Genomic DNA, 18,369 nt, shown 5'->3' with positions numbered 1-18,369 from the left:
GCCCAAGTTCATGTTCAGTGCACTGGTGATACTATCTACCCATCTCATCCTCTGACGCCCTTTTCTTCATCTGCCCTCAAATCTTGCCCAGCGTCAGGGACTTTTCCAGTGAGTCAGCCACATCAGATGATGAAAATACTGGAGTTTCAACTTCAACATCAGTCTTTCCAAGGAGTATTCAGGGTTGATTTCCCTTAAGATTGACTGGTTTGATCTCCTTTCTGTCCAAGGGACTCTCAGGAGTCTTCTCCAGCACCGTAGTTCAGAGGTATCAGTTCTTTGGTGCCTTGACTATACTATCTGTCGGCAGTGTCTTTGCTTTTCAACACGCTGTCTAGGTTTGTCATAGCTTTCCTGCCAAGAAGCAAACGTCTTCTGATCTCACGGCTGCAGTCACTATCCTTAGTGATTTTGGAGCCCAAGAAGAGGAAATACATCACTACTTCCACCTTTCCCCCCTCTGTGTGCATGGAGCAGTGGGGCTGGATGCCGTAGTCTTAGTTTTTTTAATGTTTAGTTTTAAGCTGGCTCATTCCCTCTCCTTCACCCTCAGGACGCTCTTGAGTTCCTTTTCACTTTCTGCCATTAATAGTGATGGTCATAGTATAGTAAACTGTAGTCAGAGTATACTATTGTCCTAAATACTATACAGCTGACCTCAACAAAGGCATATACCCGTGCAGCCCAAAGTCTCACTGAGCTAGAAGGTATCATCCCAGGCAGGAGGCTAGCTGATCCCCTGAGAACCTTTGTCTTGTTCAGTAATAGGGGTGGGGGTGGGATGGCGGGGGTTGGCTTGTTCAAGAATTTTCATTTAAATAGAATCATACAGTGAGCAGTCTTTTAAGGAAGGTTTTTCTCATTTACTGTAAGGTTTTGAGACTCACCCGTCTGTGTGTATCACTAGTTGATTTATTTTTGCTGAGCTTATTGTACATACTCGTTTGTCTAGTGACTTGCAAACGTGGACTATTTCTAGTTTGGGTCCATTATGAACAGTTTCTATAAATAGTTTTGTACAAGTCTTTTTGTAGATGTATGTTTTCATTCCTTTTGGGTAAGTAATGATTCAAATTGCTGCATCATAGGGTGGGTATTTGTTTGGTTTTATAAAATGCTGACAGACCTTTTACCAAAATGGGTGTGCCGACACTGTGTGTATGAATCTTCCAGTTGTACCTTTTTGGTGTTTTTTTCTTTTTAGCCATTTTAATGGGTATGTAGTGGTATGGCATTGTCTATCTGCATTTCCTCATGAACCATGAGGGTTCATCCCTTCTTAATGTGTTTTACTGGCCATTCAGGTATCTTCTTTTGGGAGTGTATGCTTAAATCTTTTGCCCACTTTTAAATTACGTTTTGGTCTTTTCATTATTGAACTCAAGGAATTCTTTAGTCTTACTGACCAGTATTTGGACATATTTTTTTCTGGATATTCTCTCTCAATCTGTGACTTGTTTATACATTTTCTCAACATCGTTTTCTGATGAAATCTGGCTTACCAATTTTCTAACACGGTTATTGCTTTTTGTTACTTAAAACACCTTTGCCTACCTCCAAGTCACAACGATGATGTGTTACTTTTGCTATGGAAGCTTCATAGAGAGACTTCCCTGGCAGTGCAGTGGTTAAGACTTCTGCACTTCCAATGCAGGGGGTGTGGGGTTGTAGGTTCCCTCCCCGGTCTGGGAACTAGGATTCCACATGCTGCAGGCGGTCGGAAAACCTTTGTTTTCTTTCTGTCTTGTGCAACCCTCAGCCCATCCCAACTCATTCCTGGGCCGATTACTGTGTGCTCTGAGGTCGGTGGAACTGGGCTGGGTTTTGGAATGACCCTTTTTGATTAATTCTACTGCTTTGTGAACTGTCAGAGGACTTTGCTGTGTTAAGGAAGGTTTGGTTTTACTTCTTTCACATGATTTTGTAGATTGAGTTTTAGAAGGAAACCCTAACAAAAAGAACTCCTATTGTCTGCAGTTCTTTGCTTTTATGAAGAATTTGTTTCATAAAAAATTTATGCATTGAAATTCTGTACCTAGAAGTGGGTACTTGGTATATATTAACACTTCTATCAGAACCAGTTATGAGGTGGATTTCAAGAGGAAGGGTCTGAAAACCCAAAGAAAGATTTCTTTATGCGCTGTCTTGTGATCAGGTGTTCCTCACCCATAAGTGCTCCAATATCGAGCTTCTAGTAAAATCTCGTTGAGTCCAGGTGGTGTGCCTTCCTGTGGGAGATGATTTCAGCCAGCGAAGGAATGCTTTACTTTCAAGCTGTCAGAGTGGGGAGGACGTTTGTCCTTGAAGGGGGTACCTGTCCCGGTTTGGTGTGCAGTTGGCGTGAGGGGCCCGAAGCGGCGGTGGTGGGACTGACCCACCCCGTGTCTCGCGCCCGCCGCGGCTCGTCTCTGTACCGGTGTCAGCTGCACACGCAGTCCTCACGCACCACGCCCGCGCGAGATTTGGTGGAGCCGTGCGAGATTGCGCCCTGAGCACAGCATCCCCGCGAGAGTTGGAGCTGCACATGCGCGCTCGGGGCCCCCGCGCCTTCCTGTTGGCTGCTGCGTCGCGCCCGGGGTCTTCCGGGTTTTAAATAGTTGAAGGAGCCCGAAAGCGTCACGTCTTAGGGAACGCGTGACGATGATAAGCCCCGGCCTTAGCGTCCGTGAGCGGAGTCGTGTTGTCTCCTTGCTGCAGTGGCGGAGCGCCGAGGTTGGAGGCCCGCGCGGCCCCTTCAGGCCCGGTCTCCTGGCTGCGGCTGTCGCCTCCCCGGTCCCGGTCCGAGCGCTGCGCCCTCACAGCGCTGCTCAGGCCCCGGGGGACCGGCTGGGGGATCCCGTGGACCTTGACCGTCCTGGAGGGAGCACGCGCGACACGGGGGCGGGGGAGGCCCGATCTTCCTGACGAGACCCCGCAGCCGCTTGAGGGCGACGGGCGGGAGGGAAACGGGCTCCCCTGCTTTAGCTCCCTCGTGCTTCTGGGGTAGAAATGGATACAGAAAGAAAACACTAAACATAGTTCTCTTTTACAAGGTAATCTCTTTAGTCCCGTGTATTTAAAACTTTTAAGTTATTTCTGCCATGAAATTGATTCACGTGGAATTTTCCAGAAATAGATGTTTTGGATGGAAATATTTACGCCCTTAAACATAACTCTTCACCAGCAAAGGAGTGCGAGAAAAGCCACTTTGAAAGCTCCACGCGCTGCGGTCCATGCCCACAGCCCACCAAGCGGGCCTGAGGCTGGTGTGATGGGGGCTCATCTGGTGGGCCTGAAGTCTACCTTCTGCTGAAACAGGGCCTTTCTTCATCCTTCATCCTTGTTGTGCAGAAACAGTAATGTGTATTTAACTTCAGGCTTTTCTGTAGTTATTCAGCTTTTCAGTCGTGTCCAAGTGTTTGCGACCTCCAGACTGGAGCACGCCAGGCTCCCCTGTCCACCACCACTTCCCAGAGCTTGCTCAAACTCATGTCCATCCAGTTGGTGATGCCATCCAACCATCTCATTCTCTGTCTTCCCCTTCTCCTCCTGCCTTCCGCCTTTCCCAGCATCAGGGTGTCTTCGAGTGAGTCGGCTCTTTGTGTCAGGTGGCCAGAAGTTCTGTAGTTTTCGGGGTTTGATTCTCTGTGTCCAGGTAGATGCTCTGGAGGGTTTGGGGGTATCTTGACTATAGGGGAGAGGCTGGGGGAGGTGTTCCTGGCTACAGTTAGCTTTTGCTGTTTGGGAATGCTGGAGAAGCAGTTACACCGTTCTCATCTGGCTTGACCCGTGACTTTGTTGAAGACCTTGATGGTGGCTCAGACCTGTGTCCTTAATTAAAGAGTTGTCGACTGTGTGGCTGAGGCCTCTGCCTACAGGGGATGAAGTGCCCTGCAGCTACTGGGGAGGTGGGCTGGTGGTTTCTGTGTTGACTGGAGAGATACAGCAGATTCTAAGTATTTCCCCAATAACTTGAGAGACATTTATGTTAAATATATTTTGTTCACATGAATCATAGGCAGTCCCCTACTAACATGTAGGACATTAATTAAGGTGGTGGAATTTGTCACAGTAATGGTTATAAGCAATATGTTTCATGGCAAGGGTTCATGAATTGTGGGATGTGTTGATTGTGAAATTCAAAGATTAACAGCATCTTCCTTTAAAGATGTTGGTGTAAAACTAGTTAAAACCCAGTTTGAAAGGTGAATAACCTGATTACCAAGAAAGCGTTAGGTCCTCTGTTGACCTTTTTGATTTTAACCGAGTGCTTCTGAGTAATACTTGGAGTACAGACCCTGTTTCCTCAGTGGGCTGGTGCGGACCACCTGACACAGATCACAGCTCTGCTGTTTCTGGGGTGCCTGCTGTTGGTACCACGATGGCCAGGCAGAGAGCTGGCAGTGCCCGGCACTGTTCACTTGTGACTAGGAAAACTGGCTCAGGCGGTCAGGGTTCGTTCTAAAAAGTAAAAGGAGAGCCCCCTTTGAATCACACCAGAAAAATGACCCACGTAAGGCACGTTCATATATTCTGGGCCTAAGGTTTTAGCAGACTCTTAAGAGTCCCTTGGACTCCAAGGAGATCCAACCTGTCCATTCTAAAGGAGATCAGTCCTGGGTGTTCATTGGAAGGACTGATGCTGAAGCTGAAACTCCAGTACTTTGGCCACCTCATGCGAAGAGTTGACTCACTGGAAAAGACTCATGCTGGGAGGGATTGGGGTCAGGATGAGAAGGGGACGACAGAGAATGAGATGGCTGGATGGCCTCACCGACTTGATGGACATGAGTTTGAGTGAACTCCGGGAGTTGGTGGTGGACAGGGAGGCCTGGTGTGCTGTGATTCATGGGGTTGCAAAGAGGCGGACACGACCGAGTGACTGAACTGAACTGAAGATTTTAGCACTTCGACTTAATCTCAGGAAAACCATTAAAACCTTGAGTGTTCTCTTACTGTTCTGTTTCTAGATGGGTTGGCTCCAGACGGGAGACCGTTTACATCACCTGTTAACAGTTTTTATCATTTTGACGTTCCGTTTCTCCTTGGAAGAAAAGTTATGACCAACCTAGACAGCATATTAAAAAGCAGAGACATTACTTTGCCAACAAAGGTCTAGTCAGGGCTATGGTTTTTCCAGTAGTCATGTATGGTTGTGAGAGTTGGACTATAAAGAAAGCTGAGCGCTGAAGAATTGATGCTTTTAAAGTGCGGTGTTGGAGAAGACTCTTGACAGTCCCTTGGACTGCAAGGAGATCCAACCAGTCCATCCTAAAGGAGATCAGTTCTGGGTGTTCATTGGAAGGACTAATGGTGAAGCTGAAACGCCAATACTTTGGCCACCTTATGGGAAGATCTGACTCATTTGAAAAGACCCTGATGCTGGGAAGGATTGAAGGCAGGAGGAGAAAGGGATGGCAGAGGATGAGATGGTTGGATGCTATCACTGACCCAATGGACATGAGTTTGAGTGAACTCCGGGAGTTGGTGATGGACGGGGAGGCCTGGCGTGCTGCAGTCCATGGGGTCGCAAAGAGTCGGACACGACTGAGCCACTGAACTGATATTCCATTATTAGTTACCCTCACAGTTTATTTTTCAGATAACGTGTTCGTACTTCTCTCTTTTCTTCTCTAAACAGGTTGAAAGGATCGTTGACAAAAGGAAAAACAAGAAAGGGAAGACGGAATACTTGGTTCGGTGGAAAGGCTACGACAGCGAGGATGACACCTGGGAGCCGGAGCAGCACCTGGTGAACTGCGAGGAGTACATCCACGACTTCAACCGGCGCCACAGCGAGAAGCAGAAGGAGGGCGGCTTCACCAGAGCCAACCGGACCTCCCCAAACAATGCCCGGAAGCAGATCTCCAGATCCACCAACAGCAGCTTCTCCAAGACCGCCCCCAGAGCCCTAGTGGTGGGCAAGGAGCACGAGGCCAAGAGCAGCCCGCTGTTTGCGGCCAGCCAGAAGTTCCGGAAGAGCCCTGCGCCGGGCCTGGCCACCCGCAAGAACATGGACCTGGCCCGGTCGGGCATCAAGATCCTCGTGCCCAAGAGCCCCATCAAGAGCAGGACCGCAGTGGATGGCTTTCAGGACGAGAGCCCCGAGAAGCCGGACCCCGTGGAGCAGGGGCCGGAGGACACGGCGGCCCCAGAGGCAGCGGCCGAGAAGCCGGTTGGGGCCCTGCTGGGCCCAGGGGCAGAGCGGGCGCGGATGGGGAGCCGGCCCCGGATGCACCCACTGGTGCCGCAGGCATCTGGCCCCGTGACGGCGGCCATGGCCACAGGGCTGGCCTTGAACGGCAAAGGTGAGTGATGCTCTCGGAGGGGCGTGGGGGGGCCCCCTCACCTCCACGGTTCTGCCCCGGAAGGCAGGCTGGCCAGCCTGAGCCCGGGGGCTTCTGCAGGCCCTGCTCCCAACAGAGCAGATGTGTTTTGGGAACCCTGAAGAGAGCTCACCGGCCCCTCCTCTGTTTACCCGACGTCTAGGGCGTTGGCCTCTGAAGTCAGCACGGGCTCTGTCCCGTCAGCTGCCCGTGGGCTGGCCTACCGCGTTGACTTGATTTAAACAACACCCCGAGAGGTAGTTCATGGCTAGTATTTCTTTAGTTTCTGCTTTTATGCATCTTAACACACTGGGTCTAGTGTTAGGAATCCATCTGAAATTTCAAAGTGTGAGCAGTATTGATTAGAAGTCACAGTTCTTACTGTCCTAACTCATCTAAATAACCAGAAATGTCTTTCCGTGAGGGTATCGACCATAGGTAGAGACTTTGGGACTTCAGGGGCTCTCTCTGAAACAGCTATTGGGATCTTTATTTCAGAGTAGGGGTCCGTTCAGCGTGGGTGCTGTTTCTGTTGTGTTTTTATGCCATCCTTGCCCCTGGACTGTGCAGCTCAGGTGGTCATCCTGTGGGCTGCCCAACCCCTGGGTCGCACACCTGGGCATCAACATAGACGGCTTCCTTCCCAGCGCTTTCCCCAGGCCTGGTGAGCCGCCACCGCTAGGATTCTGCTGCGTCTTCTCTGATGTAAGCCTTGCTTCCTGCCCTTTGACAGCCCCCATACACTTCCCATCCATTCTTGAATGGGACAGGCATCCCCAGTCACCAGAAGGGTTGCTCCACCATCGCCTTGGTCAGCAGGTGCCTCCGAGTCTGCTGGGCCTCCGTAGCCTGCGTGCTGCCTCCTGGGCACCCACTCTTCTCTGCCAGGAGCTGCCCCGGCCCTCCCTCGCCTCGTGGACGCCGGTCCCCTCTGGTCCGGGACCTCCTGCTCCCCACCCCGTCTGTGGGCAGGACTGGGTCCGCCTCTGGACTGTGTTGTGTGTTCCTCGGCCCACGCTCAGGGGACTAATGTGGACCGGGACGCAGTGATGGCATGGGGAGCTCTGCTCCTCTGAGACAGCGCTTGGCCGTCTTGCCGTGGTGGGTCCCGCCGGCTTGGTCTCGGGCCCTGGATTCCAGGGAGGGGGACGGGCTGAGGTTGGGGTCCCCTTTGCGTGGTAGCAGTCCGTTGCCGGTGTTTGTCCGTTGGGTACTTCGCCTGGGTGCTCTGCCCCTACCTGCCCCCGGCCTCCCCCGGAGCTCGTGTGAGCGCGTTTGTAGAGCTGACCTCAGACACGGGCCTTGAGCTTGGTGTCAGGAAGGGCTGTAGCGGTTCGGGGGTAGATGAGACCTGGTGGTGGGCCCCACTTCGCAGGGAAGTCAAGTCCGGAGAGCTTGTGGGTCTCAGGCAGAGCAGGAATCCGCGCCGTGCCTCAGTGTCTCCTGTTCTCCTCACCACTGCTGGCTGCCTCCGCCAGACAGACACAGACACATCCTCCTGCGGGGCAGACTCTGGGCCCTGCTCTGCGCCCAGCCCTGCTGCTGCAGACGGCCTGGGCCTGCGGGCCAGACCCTGTGCGGCCTGTGTGACGCGGCCTGTCAACTGAGAATGGTTTTCACATCTTCCGATGTTTGAGAAAATCAAGAGGAATAATACTTCACGAGCCGTGAAATATAAGAAACTCTGATTTCTGTTTCATAAAGTTTTATTGGAACGCAGCCTTGTTTGTTCATGCTGATGATCTGTGTCTGCTTTCCAGCTGTGGGGACAGACTTGAGTCACCGTGACAGAGCCCATGTAGCCTGCAGGCTGAAGAAGGTACACAGACACACACACACACACCCCCGACCCCCCCGCCGCTGCTCTGGGTTACACACACAAAATACACACTCTTAAGAGCTTGAGTCATTGTGACAGAGCATGCATAGCCTTTGAACTGAAGGTGTGCACACACACTCATACTCGTTCACTCTACCTGGTCTAGGAAGCCACGGTCCCTGTGGGTGGACTCAGATTCTGTGGCTGATCGTCCACAAACTGAAAGCTGTCTTGACCCTTCTCTCTCCACATGCTGCTCTTGGCACAGCTCTGCAGGGTTGGCTGCCCTTAGCAGAAGCCTTCAGTTCTGTGCATGAGGTGTGCCGTGGCTTCTCTTTGAATTAAAAGTCGGTAACTTCTTTTTTCAGTACTCTGACCATTTCAGAAATTTTTTTCAGTATCTGTAAGGGTGGCTGTGGTTAAAACCACAAGGGGCATGTGAGCGTGAAATCCCACACGCCTTTCATCTTGTTCTGTGGGGGTGGGTGGGTTGGGGTGAGAGTGACATACTCCCCAGGGCCCCTGGGAACGCCCTTCTCTCCTGCCCCCCAAGTCCGCCACAGGTTGAGACCCTCCCCCCACGCAGATGGTGGGAAGGCCAGCAGCCCCCTGGGAGTGTCTGCAGGGCCGCAGCGGGCCCAGCTTGCAGGGGTGTCAGGGCTGCTTGTCGGGGTCGGGGGCGCCTTGCCTCCCGTCACCCTGCTGCGTAGGAGGCGCTGGACTTGGGCTCCGGGAGGGACCTTCTCTCTTGGGGCTCAGCGCCCCGCACCCCTTGGCCAGAGCCGAGCCTGTGTGTGGCGAGCATCAGGGGGGATGGTGCTCGCTGCAGGAGAGCTGGAGCACATCCTTTGTGGCCCTGTCCCTGGGTCATGCTCAGTGGGAGCGGGTGCTGTTGCAGAAACAGGTGCATGGGACAGAGCACAGAACCTTCCAGAAAAGCCCATGCTCGCCCTTGGCGTGTCTCTTTCACAACAAGCTGGGCTGAGGCCCTTCTGAGGAGTTGGTCCACGTTCTCACATTCTTAACACAGGGTTAATTTTGGAGTGGCACCAGAACCCTGATTCATTTTTCTAAAACTAATTGAAACGCTACTTTGGAGTCATTGGGAAACGAACCATCTCCTATTCAAAACATTAATCGTGTGGGGGGATATTTTTGCTACCAAGCACAACAGATATTTAAATGTCTGTTACCCAAAAAAGTAAATGTTTCTGGGGAATTTTAACATACACACAGTGACTCTTACAGACTAACCATATGTGTGTTTAGTTTTTGATGATTTTAAGTATGAAGCAGGTTTAAAAGATGACTCTGTTGCTTTATTCAGAAATAGAAAAAGTTTTAGATTTAGGCAGTGCAGCTGTCTTTCCAGTATTTTTTATTAATAAGTTAATGATTCTGTTTTTATGCTCTTTTAATTGCCTGGTGAATTAATCCTACAAAAGCAATTGCTTTTAAAAACTATATTATCATTATTTTGTTTTGTGAATTCAAATATGTTGTTGATCACCATTCCACAAGTATGACTTTGAGAAAATGTTAACAGCAAACTTTTTTTCTAATGATGTCTAAACCTTATCAGTGTTATGGTGTAGGGCTGGCAGCGGGATTTTGAGTCCAGACTCATTGGTAAAGAACCCACCTGCCAGTGCAGGAGATGGGAGTTTAGTCCCTGGGTCGGGAATATCCCCTAAAGGAAGGCATGGCAACCCACTCCAGTATTCTTCCCTGGAGAATCCCATGAACAGAGGACCCTGGTGGGCCACAGTTCACGGGTTCGCAGACTCAGCTACTGACAGCAGATTCAGGAGGAAGGTGACTGAGGAGACGCCTCAGCGGAGCAGACCCATGTTTTCCATCTCGTGAGCGTTCTCAATCGAAGCAGGGACCCGGGAGGAAGCGTGCTTCTTCCAAAGAGGTGCGTGTAAAGTCCTCCGGGAAGAACGTGACACAGGTGATGGGTCCCGGCCCCTGTACCTGTCAGGGAAGCCCAGAGCGCCTTTGTCAGAGGCAGCCTGGGGCCGCTTACTGCATAAGTGTGGAAAGTGCTGAAAGTGGAACCTCAATCCAGGGAGGTGAAGAAGCCAGGAGACTGGGGCGCAGAGGGTCCCGGTGGGGCCCCCGCAGGTAGCGCCCTCAGGTCAAGAGGACGCTTGAAGCCACACAGTAGCAGACAGTCAATTAAACCTGCGCCCAAGGGCGCAACACAAAGGACTTCCCTTTGAAAGCAGCAGATGTTGGTTGGCATCTCCTATCTGACGGGCCCCGCCTGGACGAGCCCAGGTCCTGTGGGAGGAGCCCCCACCCCGACCTCTGCGCTCTGTCCTCCGCTCCTGGGGGGCGCCCCTCCTCGTCCCCCTGCGGGGGTTTCTAGGGACACTCAGGGATCACTGGGTCTCCGGGCAGCGTTGAGCAGTGAGCCCACCTCAGGGTCCTTGTGACCGTGGGGCTCCTCTCCTGCTTTCCACTCTCCGTGGCGTCTCCTCCCATGCCCGTGGGCCCCAGAGCAGCAGCAGCACCTGCCCAGGCCCCATCCCACCTCCCGAACTGGACTCTGGGGGGCCAGGGTGCCCTCCAGGGGGTTCCAGTGCCATCCTGTGCTGTTTTCCTGTGACTCTGTGGCTCTGTGGAGCAGGATGGGAAATAACTGTCTGCCAATTCATCTAACTGTCCACTACTTTATTTTAGGTTCTTATAGTTAGATTTAGTTCCTATTCGGTCTCGATTTAAAATTGTCTTCAGGTGTTTGTAATTTCTTTTTAGTAAGGATTTTAACAGTTAAAATTTTTAAAAAACAGGAAGACATAAAATACTGAGTTGGCAAAAAAAATTCTGTCCGGTTTTTCTGTAATATCTTAAAACATCTTAAAGGAAAAAAGAAGTAGAGGTCCCGCCTCCCCAATCCACCACCGCCTCCTCCTCTGAGAACTGCTGCTAACCATTTTTTCCTTCCAGAAACAGTACAGACACACACGTCTTTTAAATACATCAGTGGGCTCCTGTTTGTCTTACGGTTCTGCCACTTGGGTTCCTTTTTTAATTTTATGATACATCTTGGCTGTGTTTTCACACTCAAGTGAACAGCTCTCCGTTCTTTAAAAAGGGGTGGTTATTTATGGCGTGAGCGACTCCCATAACGCCTGCTGTCGGAGCGGCAGTGCCGTGCTGCTCAGCAGGGGGCGCTGTGGCCTCGGGCCCGGGTGCTCCCTGCTCAGCGTCCCTGGCTCTGCCTGTAGATGCCAGCCTGGCCTCAGGCACGGGGACAGGTGCCGTGTGTCCTGCTCCCGTCTGCCTGCCTGCACACCTGCCTCCACAGGGGCCCGTGTCTTGGTGCATCCTTTAGTGGGGACCCACATTGTGTAAATAGGTTTTCCCCTGTGAGTATATCTCAGTGATACCCCGTCTGAAACACAAGAAATCCATAAATGCTGTGACTTTGACAAGTATGCTGAGCGAACCGTCACCCGCTCCCCTCAGAACCCTGTTTCCTTCCCCAGGGGGAGCGTTCCTGATTTGACGTGTGTCATTCCAGATGTTGTTCTGTCTGCTTGTACTCTTCAGCGTGGAGTCATGCTCCGTAAACGGTCTTGGGTTTGTCTCTTTCACTTGACGTCAGGTCTTGGAGAACTTTCTGTGTTGAGACTCGTATCTCTGCCTCACTTCTTTTCAACTTGTAAGCTTGATTTTTTTTTTTTTTTAATATGATTTCAGCCTTTCGGGGATGTTGGGAGACAGAGCAAGGGAAGCCCATCTACCCTCTATCCGTGTGCTCACCATTTTCCGTGTTCTGCCTCATTTCCTCACTCCCCACCCCCCGCATGTGTGTTTGTACCCACGTGGACCTACCTGTAGAGACGCCGTCCTCCTGAGTCCTTTGTGGCCGCACACTTGCTGTTGTGAGCAAGGGTGAATGCACGGGCTACAGCAGACCTAAGGTTTTGATAGATGGGAGCAACTTCATCTCTCAACAAACTTGAAGACCAGGTGCCCACTCACCTGTTCTTAATCAGCTCTTCATAAGTCTATCTGCCTGATGAGAAGGTAAAAAGTGGTGTCATTGTTTGTTACAGTTTCCTGTTTGCACTCGTTTTTCTGTTGATTTCCTTAGTATATCCCTTGCCTGTTGGGAAGGGGGTGGGGGCGGAGGGGTGGCTGGTTTAACTTTTTCAAAACGTGAAGCCATCATGCCCATGCCGGTCTTGCCCAAGGACCACACTCACCTCATGTCCGAGCATGTGTGTGCACGTTCTCCTGGCCCCACGTGGGACGGGGGTTCCCACGCTAGTGGGTAGAGTGGACGGGCCTGTCTGGTATCTGCCTTCAGGGGGTTACGCAGCCTGGTGAGAGTCTCGGTGCCTGTTCTCCCATGACCTGCTTCATCCTTGGGGTGGGTGTGGTCAGGAGCCTTAAAGTTTGCTTTTGAGAATTGAACACATGACTCTGTCTGGGTTGGGGGTGAAGGCCGTGGAGCCTGAAATGCGTCCTGTATCTGGAAGCCCCTCGCTTCCCCAGGGCTGGCAGCTCGAGTGGTGGTCCACTTTCGACAGCAGCCTTCTCTCTCCAGCCCACGGGACTGATTCTGCTGATAGCTGTCATCATGGCAATTTCTGGGTGTCTGCAGGGATCAGAGCCTTAACAGGGACAATATCTGGTTCTAATTAAACCTTCAAGTCAAGTAGTTAACGAGATGTGGTGTGTTAGGAGGCATGCCCACGATGTGATTGTTCCATGTCGGTCACAGGGTAGGGGTCTTGTATCATCCCGTGAGCGAGTCCACCTGTCACGTGTCAGACGGGGGTGGCAGGATTGAGACGTCAGCGCGGCGTCTGCACAGACACCAGTCCCACGAGAGGTGGCAGAGTGTAGGATGGCCGGACGCCCCCTGACCTCGGCCTCCACGGGAGCCCGCGGGGCTGTGAGAGGGGAGGCTCGGCGGGAGCAAGGCTCCTCTTGTTCCCTGTTTCCAGGCTCTTGGCATTAAGCCTAATCACCGTCACCATGGAGGAGGACAGGTTAACTGTGCTGCTCTGTTTTATGAACGAGAAGTTGCCTTAACTGCCAGGGATTCCCTCTTAGTACGGGGCTTGGAGTTTTGGAAACAGTGAGATAGAAATGGGATAACCGTTTCTGTGTGTAACGTGGCTCTATAACGGGGCTTGGCATACAGCCAGGGGACAATCAGCGTGGGGAGTGGGGTTTGGAATCAAGTGACCAGTGCTGGGTGGCTTGCTGCTCAGCCTGAAGTTGTCAGGTTTTTAAAATATTGTTAGCTCCCGTGAACGTTGGCACCAACTTTTCAGTCCATTAGTCACATGGACACGTTTGCGTCTCACGGTGGTTGGTGCTTCTTTACGGTTGGCCCTTGATGCACACCATGGGGGTGCCAGGGGTGCCAGCCCTGCTCACAGGTGAACGTCCCTGTGCAACTTAGAGGCGGACTGTGTCCTCAGCTCCTCGTGTCCCCAGTTCTTTCTGCGAGTGGTAACTTCTGAGGTGTTACACAGCAGGGGTGTGTGTACACACCCCACGCCTTTATCCAGTCATCCATGGGCACTCAGGCCGTTCCCCCATTTCGGCTCTTGTAAGTGATGCTGCTGTGAACAAAAGGGTGTGTGTCTCTTTATGAGTTAGTGTTTTTGTTCTCTTCAGATAAATACCTTGAAATGGGAATTGGCTGGGTCATATGGTAATTGTATGTTTTAAATTTGTGAAGAGCCTTCAAAATGTATTTCCATGGCGGCTGCACCTGTTTAGCAAAGTTGTTGATTTCAGAACTTTGATTGAAGGAGTCAGTCATAGTGGGCTTTAAAGTCCTCATTAATAATCAGCGTCAGAGCGCCTCTTCTAAGCGTTGAATAGACTCTCGGTTTCAGTTTTGAGAAAGTGGTTTCGTGTCTTTAAAGATGACATGGCTGTTAATATCAAGAAGGAAGCAGTTACTGGCTTGATTTGTCTTGCTTCCCTGTGTACACAAAGGAAGCCTGCCTCTTTCAGGGCGTGTTTTGGAAAGGTACAGAGGATCGTAAGATTGTTGGAGGGGGACAGCCAGGCAGCGAGGACTCTGAAGTTATGAGTAAAAAGTTGAGACACAAGAAGAAGCTTTTGAGAAAGATGTGTAGGTGTCTCAAGGAGTATGAGTGAGTTCTCATCATTTGAGAACAGAGAAGTTATCCTACTCGCTGGAAACATCAGCCTCTTGCTGGGGGTGGTTGAGAAGCAGCAGAACCACGCGTGATTCTGGGGATGTCCTCTGTCAGGCTGTCCTGTGAGCCAGGGTGGTGGTTTTATTTTCGCTTTCTTTCAGTTTGGGGAGAATCAGTATTGACGCTCATATTGTGTGATCAAAGTCAAAATTCTATGGTTTCAAGATGAATTTTTTTTCTCCTAAAACTACCATTGCTTTCATTTGTTTTTAATCATAATAGTCATTTTGAAGTTTCAAATACAGTTAAAGAGAAGACAGCTCGGAGGGGAGCCTGGGTTATTGTTTGTTCGTTTGTTTTCAAAGCAGGAGATATAGTGGTGGAGGCGGTCAGAAGGCACGACTTCCCTGGTGAGGGGCTTTGGAGGCAGCTGGGTCTCACTTTTCACAGGAATGTTACACTTGCCCTCAGAGAGGTTGTGTGCGGAGTGCAGACCGCGTGGTGTCAGGATGCACGCACACGCAGTTTCCTGCCGAGCTGGGGGTGCTTCATCCCTTGGCATTGCTGGCACCTGACTGTGTCTGCTCCCTCCGATCAAGCAGAGAGATCACTTACAGGCATCTGTTTTGGAGCAAACGTGGTTTCTTTCAAGCAACCCCAGAATCACTTTTTTAAGTGAAGAGTTTCCAAACACAGGCCATGATTCTCGTCTTAAGTAGTTCACTTTGGTGATTCTGTGACATTGCCATACTTTTTGCTTTTCACCGAGGACACAAAGTCTGGTTGCACAAAGCAAATTTAGACTTTAAAAAATAATTGTTGGCTTGGAAATCGTCCTCATGCTGAATGGTGATCCCCTTCAGGAAACAGTCCTCATGCTGAATGGTGATCCCCTTCAGGAAACAGTCCTCATGCTGAATGGTGATCCAGGCCCTTCAGGCCTCCAGGGGCTTCCCTCTCTCCAGGGTCTCATTCGGTGAATACTGTGGACCAGAGAGGGCCGTCTAGCCTAGGGGTCAGCACACTTCTGCTATAGAGTCACGTGGGAGGTGGTGTAGGCTTTGGGGCCAGACGGGCTCCGATACGACACTCAGCTCTGCTGTTAAAGTGGCCACCGGCAGTGGAGATTAGACGGGTAGCTGGGCTCACACCTGGCTCTGGCCTGAGGGCACGGTTGGTAGGCCCCTGGTCACCCATCTGCTGGTCACCAGGTTCTTTCCTCATCATCCTCGCCAGCCCTTTCCCCTCGGGGAGCACAGTCTGGCATTGTAGAAGCAGGGCTCTCACCTCTGATGATCCTGAAAGTTCCTCGACCTTCCTCACTTCTCTACGTGAATAGGACGTGGCCTGACATTCCAGTGGCTAATTAGTGATTTGAGAAACCCTGTGTGTGTGCTGTTCACAGCGCTTGAAACAGGCTTCTGAGGGGGCTGTGATGCAGGCCTTTCCAATCTGGGGATGAGTTCTTAAATTCCCTGGTGGTGTTTTGGTGAACAAGAGTTCTTAATGTTATGCGCTCCAGTGTATCCATTGTTTCTGTTGCTTTCTGTGCTGTTTAATCTCTTCCTCATCTCCAGACCCGTTCTCCTGTGTTGTCTTCCAGAAGCTTTCGTGGTTAGCGCTCTCTGCTTTGGAGGATGTGTAGCTGTCAGCTTCTGTACATCGTCATCCCTGCTGCGTAACCGCCTCTGGTGTACACCCAGGGACTGTCTTTACAGGTCCGTCCCCAGACTTCTAGTCTGCTCTCTCGTCCTTCAGCCGGCCCCACGTTGTCCTAACCGCAGTGTCTTGAAGTCTTGGGGTCTGGTAGAGGAAGTCCTTCCCCGTGTCCTTGTTCAGGAGTGCCCTGGTCACTCTTGGCCCTGTCCATGTCCACGTCCAGGGTAGGGTCAGCTTTAAGTTTCCACTCTCCAGGAGAACAGAGCCCTTCTGGGATTAGAACTGAGGTTGCAGTCACTCTGGTCATTTAGGGAGATTGGCATATTTACAGTCAGCACAAGTATTTTTTAGTCTTGTGAGTAGAGACCTTACATGTCTTTCATTAGCTGATTCCTTTGGATTCTCGTTTAATACTCTTGGATGTTGTTATAAACGGCATCATTTAAGTTCTTGTTTTCATGTTCTGTTTGCTGTTCTTTGTTCTGATTCGAGGTTTCATCGTTAAGGTTGTTTGCTGTAGAGTTCTGTCAGGTTTGTCACTTAGCCGTCATCATCATAAGGCCATTACATGCGATCTGAGAACCTCGGGGTGGCTGGGTGGGCATCTCTGATCTTGACGGGGCTCCCTCCACATCTGCGTTCAGCTGCCTGTCCACGAGCCACAAGACAGGGAAGTGCTGAGCGTTTCCACAGGACCTCTTCTCTTAGACCCGACTTGTTTTTATACAGGAACATGTTAGTGTTGAATTTGACCCTTATTTTTAAAGGTGTAATCCAAGGATAAAATAGTGATACACAAAGCAATGTTCAGCGTCACTTATTCTAGGGAAATGCAAATCAGAACCACAGTGAGATAGTACCTCGTGCCCGTTAGAAAGGCTGTTACCAAAAAGGCAAGAAGTAACAAGTGTTGGTGAGGGTGGAGAAAAGGGAACCTCCTGCGCTTTTGCTAGGATTGTAAGTCGGTGCAGCCGCTGTAGAGAACAGTGTGGAGGTTTCTCAGGAAACTAGAAACAGAGCTGTGGTCTCTCTGTCCTACTTCTGGGTATTTACCCAGAGAACGCGAAGGTGCTGATTGAGATGTGCACCGCTGTGTTCGTTGCCGCATTTACAGTAGCCGAGGTGGGAGCAGCCTCAGAGCCCTTCTGCAGACGAATGGGTCCACAGAAGATGTGAGGCGTACACATACGCACACAAAGGAATGCTGAGCCCTTAAAATCTGAGCTTGCCATTTGAGACAACGTGAACTTAGAAGGTGTTACGCTAAATGAAGTAGACGAAGAGAGACGAGTGCTGCATGACGTCATTCATGTGTAATATTTCTGTGTGTGTGAATGGACAGCATAGGACAGTGGTGGCTGCCAGAGAGGAAGGGAGGTGGAGGAGGGCAAGGTGGGGGGCGGGTCAGCGGTGCGGGACAGACGGGCGCTGTGGCTCCGCTGGCGAGCACGCTGCAGGGCGCACAGAAGGCGGGTGACAGTACTGTGCGCGTGAAGACTTACTGTTCTAAACCAGTGTTGCCCCGATTCAGAACCATGTCACAGCGTTTAAAATCCCTCTCTTTCTCATTCTAGGCTTATAAAAGACGGACGTGTTTGTTACTGAAACGTAGAAATGTAGCACAGTTAGGTCCAGAGGCAGGTTGAAAGAGCAAACTGCGCTGCTGTGTGTGCAGTAGGTGTAGTGTGTTTCCAGCGTGTGTAGGATGCACGTCAGGGCCTGCGTAGGTGCTTTATGCCTGTCAGTCACCTGATCCCACGGTAGCTGTGTGGGGTGGCTGCCAGTGAGCGGGAGAGCCAGGAAGCACTCGAGGTGGTCTGACTCGGGAGCCCAGCCTACAGCCACTTCCAGTGAGGGTGAAGTTTAAAATCCTCGTCGGGCCTTGAACTGCCTCAGCCAGAACCGCCAGGGGTCAGCAGCTTGGGCCTCTTCTCCTCTGGCTAATCTGGTGTCATTCTCGTGGCGCTGTCCAGGACACGGGAGCAAGCTCCCGTCCGCAGCCCCTCGTGTCTCTGTTCCAGCTGCAAGGCTGCGAGGGTCCGCCAGTCCACAGTGGGAGACCCAGGTGCGGCAGAGGGTGTGGATACAGAGTTCAGAATAAGTGCCACTCTTTCCAACAGCATTTTATCACGCGTTGATACTGCATTGCCTACATCTGGTGAGAGTATTCTTTCCCATTTGTTCCTTTAAACGGGTTAGTTACTCTGGGTTCTGCTCCTTCCTCATCCATCCCCTCCCACTGAACACCAAGTCAGCCTTGAGTTCCTAGAATTAACTCAGCTTAGCTTTGATATTTTATGCTGTTTATACATGGTTGCGTTTGCTTTACTAAATAATATTATAGATCCTATTAAGATCCTAATTTATTATCGGCATTGACCTGTAACGTTCCCCTCTTGGAATAGTAATCTGACTGTTCAAATTTCACTGTTTTTAATCTTAT

The 18,369-nt window shown here is 51.0% G+C and overlaps 1 protein-coding gene across 1 annotated transcript in view; it reads left to right on the top strand.

Annotated features, from left to right (window-relative positions):
* The window catches only part of CDYL (chromodomain Y like), a 98,050-nt gene that overhangs the window by 56,225 nt on the left and 23,456 nt on the right, over positions 1-18,369 (top strand). Inside the window, exon 2 of the mRNA XM_055405927.2 lies at positions 5,621-6,287. Coding sequence (XP_055261902.1) covers positions 5,621-6,287 — 667 coding nt within the window. The remainder of the gene's footprint in view (positions 1-5,620; positions 6,288-18,369) is intronic.

The sequence above is a fragment of the Moschus berezovskii genome, chromosome 23 (genome assembly GCF_049115385.1).
Source record: "Moschus berezovskii isolate FMDL1 chromosome 23, NW_MosBer_1.0, whole genome shotgun sequence".
Lineage (NCBI taxonomy): Eukaryota > Metazoa > Chordata > Mammalia > Artiodactyla > Moschidae > Moschus > Moschus berezovskii.
Note: the sequence above shows the minus strand (reverse complement) of the source record. Positions and strands in the feature narration are given on the sequence as shown.